This window comes from Myotis lucifugus, unplaced genomic scaffold, assembly GCF_000147115.1.
Source record: "Myotis lucifugus unplaced genomic scaffold, Myoluc2.0 scaffold_260, whole genome shotgun sequence".
Classification (NCBI taxonomy): domain Eukaryota; kingdom Metazoa; phylum Chordata; class Mammalia; order Chiroptera; family Vespertilionidae; genus Myotis; species Myotis lucifugus.
Genome location: NW_005871308.1, coordinates 97303 through 106141, shown reverse-complemented (window position 1 = coordinate 106141; position 8839 = coordinate 97303). Strand labels below are relative to the sequence as shown.

The following is an 8839-nucleotide window of genomic DNA, read 5'->3' as shown; positions in this document are numbered from 1 at the left end:
TCAATTTCCCCCCTAAGATATTTTCCATTGATTTTTAGAGAAAGTGGAAAGGAGGAGAGACACAGAGAGAGAAACATCAATCGGTTGCCTCCTCACGCGCCCTGACCAGGGCGGGGATTGAGCCTGCAACCAAGGTACAAACCCTTGACTAGAATAGAACCCAAGACCCTTCCGTCCGCGGGCAGAAGCTCTATCCACTGAGCCAAACCAGCTAGGACTGGGTGCTAATATTTTTAAAAAGCATCTGGGTGTTTTCAATGCATAGGGGGAATTGTCTGAATACTACTCTTGCCGGAGGCCGGTCCATCCTTGCTGCTTGACGCAGTCGCTGCAGGAAAGAGGCATCTGCACAGCATGTGTTTCAGTGGACCTGGCGTATGTAGCATACTGTTTTTAATATGTTTGCTCCCTTTAGCGCCATGTGTTTTAACCAAGGTCACCTCTCCGAGAAAGGTTGTTTCCCCAGGTGGGGATCTTTCCCTGAGGTTAAGGAGGGGATACAACCCCTTAATTAAGTGCCAGGCGGGTAATTAAGCTACATGGTCTTTACTCCCTGGAATGGAGATGAGAAACACCTTAACCCTTGTAATAGAAATTGACAGGATTGAGATCGGCTGGTATAAATACGGATGTAATAAGACAATAAACGTCAGATCCTCATCAGTTCCTGACCAGAACTCCGACCAGAACTTTGGCTGGAGATCCTGGCTATAGGTCCTGACTAGGCTGCTGACCAACTGAAGGCTGTCTTCGTGTCATTCCTTCTTCGCCGACTCCATCCACACCTTTGGGGACCCCTGGACCTGCTGGGATTGGACCCCAGCATCCTCTCAGTCATCCACCCCAAGCAGGAGTGTGTTAAACAAGGCCTGATCTTGGCCTTCCCCTGGCACAACCTTCCATGGCTCCCATCAGCAAGCCCCAACCCTGCACAGTACGCAGGCCATTCACAATTCGGAACCAGCCTCTTTCCACTAATGACATGAAGGCCATGACTGACAGTGTTTCCTATGACCCTAGCCGAGTCCTGAGGGCTCCACATGTGTTGCTCTGACCTTAGGAGACGGCACCTTGCCTCAGGTCCCTCACCTGTAAAATGGGAACGTTTCGAGAAAAGCATTCAGCACTGTCTGGTACATAGTTACCTCCCGGTTAACAGTAGCCGTGCCTGTCTCATCGATGAAAAAGCTGAGGTTCGGGGGCTGCCCAGTCCATAACCCTGGTAGGTGACAAGCTGGAGCCTGAACCCAGGAAGTCCGGCTTCAATGCCCGGACTGCCTACCTTTCACCCTGTTGCTGAAGGCCTGTGTTCCACTTAGAGCCGCCTCCAGAGCCCGCCTTGACGGGGTCTCCAGGCCTTTGCACAGGGGTTCCCTGCTTCCCTCCGCTGTGGGAACGCCTCACTTCCTCCTCCTCCAGGAAGCCTTCCTCCCGGCGCCCCTCCCCCATGACCACCTAGGCGAGGCAGATACACCCCACGTCCCCCTCAGCCTTCTCAAACAGACTCTCTCTCCATCTCCCTCACCAAACTCACTTAGATAGAGGGTACATGCCCTCAGGGTGACAGTATCCCTGTCACCTCGGGCTGGGCCATGCCTGGCCTGCAGTGGAGCAGGCTCTGCCAATGTTTGTTGCATCTGTTGCTAATCAAATCCATCAGAGAGAGCCGGGCCAAGGGTGGTGGAGAGCAGGGACACCTCCTGTCCTCAGCTGTTGTGTGCCCCCCAGGGCCAGCACACTCACACTCTTCTTTGGCCAGAGCGTCCTCCCCATTGGCCAGAACTGCCAGTGCCCTGGCCCTGGCTCCCACTTCACTCTCCAGCTCCTCCCAAAGTTGACCAGCGGGTGGTTCACCTCCACAGGGGCCCGTACCATCCAGCAGTTCGAGTCCGGAAGATTCCTCACCTCCCCCGTTCATTTATTCAACAAATGTTTATAGAACATCGACTGAGCCAGGAACAATGCTTGGTGCGGGATGCAGGGTAGAGCACACACTAGGCGTGGTCCCGGCCTCAGGGAGCGTACGTGCTGGTGGGGGAGACAGTCAGCCAACAAGCACACTCGTTAGTGGTGTGCAACGGCAAGTCCCTTATAAAGGGAAAGCATAGGGGACTTTGAGACAGGCTCACTATTCCAGCAGAATAGTCAGGGAAGGCCTCTCTGGAGGCGACTTTTAAGCCAAGGCCTGAGGCTATGCAGAGCTCGGCCAAGCAAAGGGGGTGGGGGGTGAGGGGAGAGCATCCTGGGCCAGGGAACAGCATATGCAAAGTCCGGGAGGTGGGAGCGTGGCTGGGATGTTGAGGAAATGAAGGGGGGCCGGGGTAGCAGAAGCACAGGGAACAAGACTGGGCTTGGCAAGAAATGAGGCTGGAAGTGAAGTTGTGACCAGAAGAGAAAAAGCTTGGATTTTATCTTTGGAATGAGAGGGTAATAGAGTAAGGGTTTTAAACCAGAATCAATATGATATAATTTGCATGTTTAAAGCTCTCTCTGGTCTCTGCTAAGAAGTGATTGACAGGCAGAGGGGATGAGGACCTATGCCGGGCAGGATCTGGGGGCAGGTGATGAGGTCTCCAGGCCTTTGCATAGGGGTTCCCTGCTTCCCTCCGCTGTGGGAACGCTCAGGGGGTGGCTGTGGGTTCAGGGTCGTGATGGACTCCAGAGATACTGAAGAAGTAGGATCACTCAGAAGTTTCCAGAATTTCAGAAGAATTTTTTAAAAAAACTTTATTGGATGTGTGCAACACCCCCAGCAGTGGGGTGGGAGTCGGGGGCACCAGAAAGGCTTGGGAGTATGAACAAAAGATACAAATCCTCAACCACAGAAACAATTACATCCAGTCATCCTCCCCCCCCCCCAATCTCTTGGGGAGAATGAACCCAAGATCAACGAAGATGCTGAGTTCTGGGCCCTTTCCACCTCCTTCAATGGTGTCAACAGATTCTTTTGGAGTTGGTGCTAGAAACACGGGAATGGGATGCCCACTGCCTCACTGTGAGTAAATAAATGCTGGGGCTAGGAAGTCGCCAAACTACAGGACTGACCTGGTATCCTGGGAGTAGGGAGCTACCACCTGGGATAGCCACAGAGAGGGAGGAGGGGGAGGAAGGGGAGAGGGAGGAAGGAGGAGGGGAGGAGGAAGAAGAGGAGTTCTTCCTGCCTTTTGTGAGAAAGTGGAGTTGGTCTTACCCTCTGCCACCTCCCCCTTCCCGTCCCAATCCCGGGAGCTGCTGAAGCCCTGGCCTCTGGGGCTCCCTCGGGCACTCCAGGCGGTGACCCCTCCTCCAAAGGACCCCTGTGCTCAAGGCTGCATGCACATCTCGGATGGTGCTGGACAGCAATCTGATGAATTACTTGAGCTCTTACGGCCTCTTTGAGGAGCCGGTCTTTTCAAAAGAGCTTTCTGGGTCATTTACATGATCTCTGCCCTCCGGCCCACTTCCCTGAAAAGGCCCCTTTTCACTGGGGTTTCTGCAAACTCTACTTTTGAGCCCAGGGAGTCTCCTTCATTTAGCCTCTGGGGAGGGCAGTTCCATCGAAGGGTGGGGTGCGAGAATCTTCCCAGCGGCGACATTTGACGTGTTTAATAACCAGTGAGCAACACGCACCAACATTGCCCCGGGAGGGCTCCCTGACCTTAGGTCTGCTGGACACTAACCAGCACAGGGGTGCTGGGGGCAAAGCCATGTGGTGGGGACACCCAGAGCCACTCGGGAAGCAGGGAGTGGCCGTGGAGCACAGGTGTGTTTCTACATCTTAACAACAGGTCTGGCAACACTGGTCCCGTTGAATGTCAGTCCTGGGTCTGCCCTAACCTTGTGCAGCCTCTGCCCTCCCACGGGGAATGGTGGCTGGGCCATCTGTTCCCTCTGAGAGGACACGTGCCCTGGGCTGGAGCTGGGTCAGGAAACGGCCTGTGAGCAGAGCCAGCTGTGTGGAATCCTGGGTGAACAGGATCTCAGGCCCTCGACCCACCGCGTGACCTTGCAGGGCCAGGCCGCCTCTGCCTGCCCTTCCTCTGGGCCTCCTCGCAGTTATTTTCGTCCAGCCTGCAGCCTTGGCCGTCCCAGCAGTCTGGGCTCCGTGAGCCGGATGCAAACCAGGCAGCACGAACGTCTGGTTCTGAATCCCAAGAGGATTCCTCTCGGGGTGCCATCACGTGGGAACAGGGCTGTTCACACCGTGCGCCCAGCAGGGACCACACGCCTGGAGGGTGGTGACAGCGCAGGGCAGAGCTGGGTTCTCTGCTCAGTGCTGGCTCCGGTCTGAGCGCGCTGTCCCAGGGCTGGTGGTCGGGGTCCTGGAGCCGCACTGCCGCCAGGAAACCTCCCAGCTGTGTGCGGGGAACTGCTGGTCAGCTGGCGGGAGGGTGTCTGCAGCTGGAAGAGGGCAGCAGCAGGCCCTGCGGGGCTCCCGACCCCCAGGCCGTGGCCACGGTGGACAGCAGCTTTGTCCTGTGGTTTGCTGTGCTGGGTGGGCAGGAGACAGGTGGGCAGGGCAGACACTGGGTTCCAGCCCCTGGGGCCTGGGCAGGCTGCAGCCAGTCAGTCACTGCTCCTGGCTGGGGTCTGATCTCTCTTGGGAAGCAGCCAGCCTCAGTCCACTGTGCTTTTTAGGTCAAAGCTCTGTTCCCAGAGCCGAGATTCATGCCTGCTGCCCCTGTGTCCCCGGGCAGGAGAGGGGTCTGGGCGCAGCTCTTACTAGTAGGTCTTCCGGAACTCATCTGTCCAGGTCAGAAGTGAGAGCAAGCCCCTGAGACGAGAAGAGCTGCAGGAGAGCCGGCGGGAAAGCTGGGAGGAGCAGTTAGGAGGGGATAAGGGTCCAGGGAGCAGGGGGCCTCTGGTGGGTGAAGACGTCGCGGCACTCATGAGCCAGTCCAGGGGGCAGGGCTGAAAAGGCAGAGCCACTTTCAGCTCCTGGAAAAGAATTCTCCTCACTCAGGGGGAGGGCAACTTAGAACGCCCCCACCTCCGTGATCTCGGGGGCCCAGGAGTGGCAGAGCACAGCCCCCGCGGGCCGCCCAGCAGGCCCGGGGGAAGAGGGCCTGGGGGCCGGGACACTGGCATAAGCAGGGGACCTCCCGACAGCGGGGGCCGTGGGGGGAGAAGACGGCAGGAGGGGTGCCATGTGGCTGCTCCTGGCTGCCCTGCCGCTGGGGGCCATGGGCAGGGGGACAGCTGGCCTCTCCAGAGGGCGGACCCTCCGGGCAGAAGGTGCCCCTCGACTGGGCAGCACATTCCTCCGGGCTGGCAGGAGGGTGCCGGCGGCTCTGCGCATGGGAGCGGTTCGGAGAGCTGGGGCGGGGTAAGTAAGAGACGAGGCGCTGGGGAGGAGGGGGCCGGGCACTCTTCCTAGGAGGGCAAGCTGGCTGTTGGGGGCCGACAGCCCTGGACAGCTATGGAAGAAGGACCAGGGCCAGGCAGGGAAGGCCAGGGGGCTGGCAGGGGTGGGGGAAGGCTCCATCTCGGCCGCGTAGCTGTTGAGGTGGGAGAGAAGGCGAATCCGCACAGGGTCCGCACGGCTGCTGGGTCCTTCCAGGACCCCCAGGTACCTGATGACCTCGGTGAGGCACTCCCGGAAACCGATGCTCCGGAAGTCAACGGCCAGGGTCCGGGCATCAAAGAATCCTGCAAAGCGAGGCGTGATGAGGGCGTGCCCAGTGGGAACACAACCAGGAGCCAGGGGTCAGCCGGCCCGAGTTCTGGACCCGCCTTCCCCACTCGCTGCCTGTGTGACCCCGGGCCCCTCACCTCTCTGAGCCCCGGTCTCTCCACCTGTAAAGTGGGAAACATCCCTGCTGGGGGAGAGGGGCTGGGTTGTGAGCATCAGATGAGTTCACTAAACTATGAAGCGTTACAAAATGTAAAGTATTGTTTCAGCACAATTTGTGATTAATAATACAAAGAAGAAACTGCGACCAAGAAAGTAGAGACTTGCCAGGGGTGAACGGGCTGTGTGCGTGGAGCGTAGGCCAGCCCCGCCTGCTGATGTGGGCAGGCGCTGGGAGACTCCTTGGAGAAGGCAGTGAGTACAGTGTGGCAGGAAGCCTGAGGCCTTTGGAGGCCACTTCACAAGCTGCCTGACCATGGACAAGTCTCTTATTCTCTCTATGCCTCAATTTCCTTAGCTGTAAAATGGGCATGGAACAGTACCTGATGCATTGACTTGTGAGGGTAAAATGAAATGAAATGGTGCACAGCCCGGCCAGCGTGGCTCAGTGGTTGAGCATCGACCTATGAACCAGGAGGTCAGGTTTGATTCCGGTCAGGGCACATGCCCAGGTTTCGGGCTTGATCCCCACTGTGAGGCATGCAGGAGGCAGCTGATCAAAGATTCTCTCTCATCACTGATGTTTCTATCTCTCTCTCCCTCTCCCTGCCTCTCTGAAATCAATAAAAATAAAAAATAATGAAAAAGGCCCTAACTGGTTTGGCTCAGTGGATAGAGCGTTGGCCTGCGGACTGAAGGGTCCTGGGTTCGATTCCCATCAAGGGCATGTACCTTGGTTGCGAGCACATCCCCAGTGGAGGGTGTGCAGGAGGCAGCTGATCAATGTCTCTCTCTCATTGATGTTTCTAGCTCTCTATCCCTCTCCCTTCCTCTCTGTAAAAAATCAATAAAAATATTTTTAAAAAAATAATGAAAAGGAAATGGTGCACAGGAATGCTCAGCAAGGTAAACGCTAGCCACCGTGTACAGGCTGCTTGCCAACCAGCCCCAAGGCCGTCTGGAAAGTGACTCCGCTTGGCCCTCAGCGCCTGCCCTCAGGCTGGGCACCCTGTCTTGGCTGATTTCACTGAGGAATGGTCAGATGGACTGCCCACTGCCTCTCCACACCTGCCCTTCTCTCCACACCACCTTCTGGGCAGACTCAGAACAGCCCCCGTGAGCAATGGCCTCAGGACTATAGCAGCAAACATCTGGTCCCTGGTTCACAGCCGAGGCCCCCACAGAGGGGCAGCTGGGCAGGAGCCCATGTTTGCAGTCAGGTCTCCTTGGAAGTGAGTGCACCGGTTCTGCTGTCTACTTAGCTGTGCTGACCGTGAGCAGTCCCTTCGCCTTCTGTGTTCACTGTGCGTTTGTTTTTAATATGTTTTTTTTAATTGATTTTTAGAGAGAGGAAAGGAAGGAGAGGGAGGGAGGGAGAGAGAAAGAGATATAAGAAACACAGATGAGAGAGAAATATGGATCACCTGCCTCCTGCATGCTCCTACTGGGGATCAATCTGAAACCTGGGCATGTGCCTGGACCGGGAATCGAACCGGTGACCTCCTGGTGCATGGGTTGACTCTCAATCACTGAGCCACACCGGCCACGCTTCACTGTTCTTTCTACTAGCGTTTGCTGAGTTCTTACTTAGCACTTAATTTGCATTGTTTAAGTTAATTTTCATAAAAACCCTTTTTTTAACAATTGATTTTAAATAGAGGGAGAGAGGGGGAGAGAAAGAGAGAAGAAGAAGGGCATAAAAACCCTTTTATTATTCTTATTTTAGAGATGAGGAAACTGAGGAATAGAGAAGTTAAATCATTTATCCAAGGACACAAAGCTAGTAACAGTAGAGCCAGGATTCTAATCCAAAGCCAACGCTCCCCACCACAATTCTGTCTTCCCATTAGGCCTTAGCCAGAAAATGGGGGTGACAGCAGCCCCACCCAGGAGGTTTCTGTGAGAACCAAGTGAGATAACATTAGTGAAAGCATCTGAAACGATAAAATGCTGCCCGGGATTAGTCACTATTTGTCTTTAGTTGGAGAACCACAAATGCAGCTTGAACTCTCTCCCCACTGGCTGATCAGTGACACAAGTTTCCACTGTTGGCCATGCCTTCCTGTGGCAGAAGTTCTCCGAGTGACCACCTGCATCGGGGTCATCGGGCGTGCTTCCGAATCTTGCAAATTCCCAAACTCCAGTCCAGACCTACTGCCTCAGAATCTCTGGGGTGAGGCCCACGACCCTGCCTGCCCCCAGATGACACTGCCACCCACTGAGAGGACTGGTTGGGCCACTTAAAATGCAACTGTCCCCTCCGCAGGGAGTAAGCTAAGGTTTTAGGGCTTAGGTCTTTGTGGCCAGGTCTGTGGAGCTTTCAAGGCTTCCCAATTGTGAAGTCACAAAAATACCCAGAGAGGCTCCAGGTAAACAAAATTTCTGTTTGTCCAGAAGTCTTTTTAAAGCTACAGGTTCATGACTGTGTTGTAACAGACTAGTTCAGAATAAAAGAAGGAGTTACACGCGTGTTCTGCTTCAATCCTGAGACTGAGCGGCTAGCATGACGTATGACCGAGACTGCTGAGGACACAGCAGCCCAGGGAGCCAGACCAGTGGGAGGCACACCGGTGAGCCATCAGTGGCTGAAAATCTCCGGCCGGTTGCTCCCACTGGGACCCCAGGGAGAAGGAGCTCATTCAGGCTGATGCTTAACGAGGCCCTGGGGGTGGGTGGGTAGGAACAGTCTGTGGGAGAAGGAGTGGAGCTGAGGAAAGCGCTGGGACAAATGGAGACACTGAGAGTGGAGAGGGAGGTGCCAGAAAGAGAAGAGAGACAAGCTTTGCAAATGTTCCACCTGGATCTGCTTCAGCTCCTCCATGGACCGTGAGCTCCAGGAGGGCAGGGGCCACATCTACTTTGCTCATTGGTGTATCCCCAGGGCCCAACCCCGAGACACTGGCTGTAAATGACCCCGGAGGAGCAGCGCATCAGTACCTGTCCCACCAGTCGCGTGGAGCATTTTCAAGTGGTCCACCGACATCTGCAGGACCTCGGCTTTTCCCCCGCTTGGAAGAGCCCCGGACGGACAGATCCGGGGATTGGTTTTCTTCCTCCCTCTAAAAAAGC

General features: G+C 55.7%; 1 protein-coding gene across 1 annotated transcript in view; it reads right to left on the bottom strand.

Annotated features, from left to right (window-relative positions):
• Positions 1 to 2701: 2701 nt before the first annotated feature.
• Positions 2702 to 8839, bottom strand: part of HEYL (hes related family bHLH transcription factor with YRPW motif-like) — a 9342-nt gene continuing 3204 nt past the window's right edge. The window contains exons 3-4 of the mRNA XM_014464652.2: positions 8708 to 8827; positions 2702 to 5628 (exon numbers count right to left, since the gene is read on the bottom strand). Of these exons, the coding sequence (XP_014320138.1) occupies positions 4955 to 5628; positions 8708 to 8827 (794 nt within the window). The 3' untranslated portion in view covers positions 2702 to 4954. The remainder of the gene's footprint in view (positions 5629 to 8707; positions 8828 to 8839) is intronic.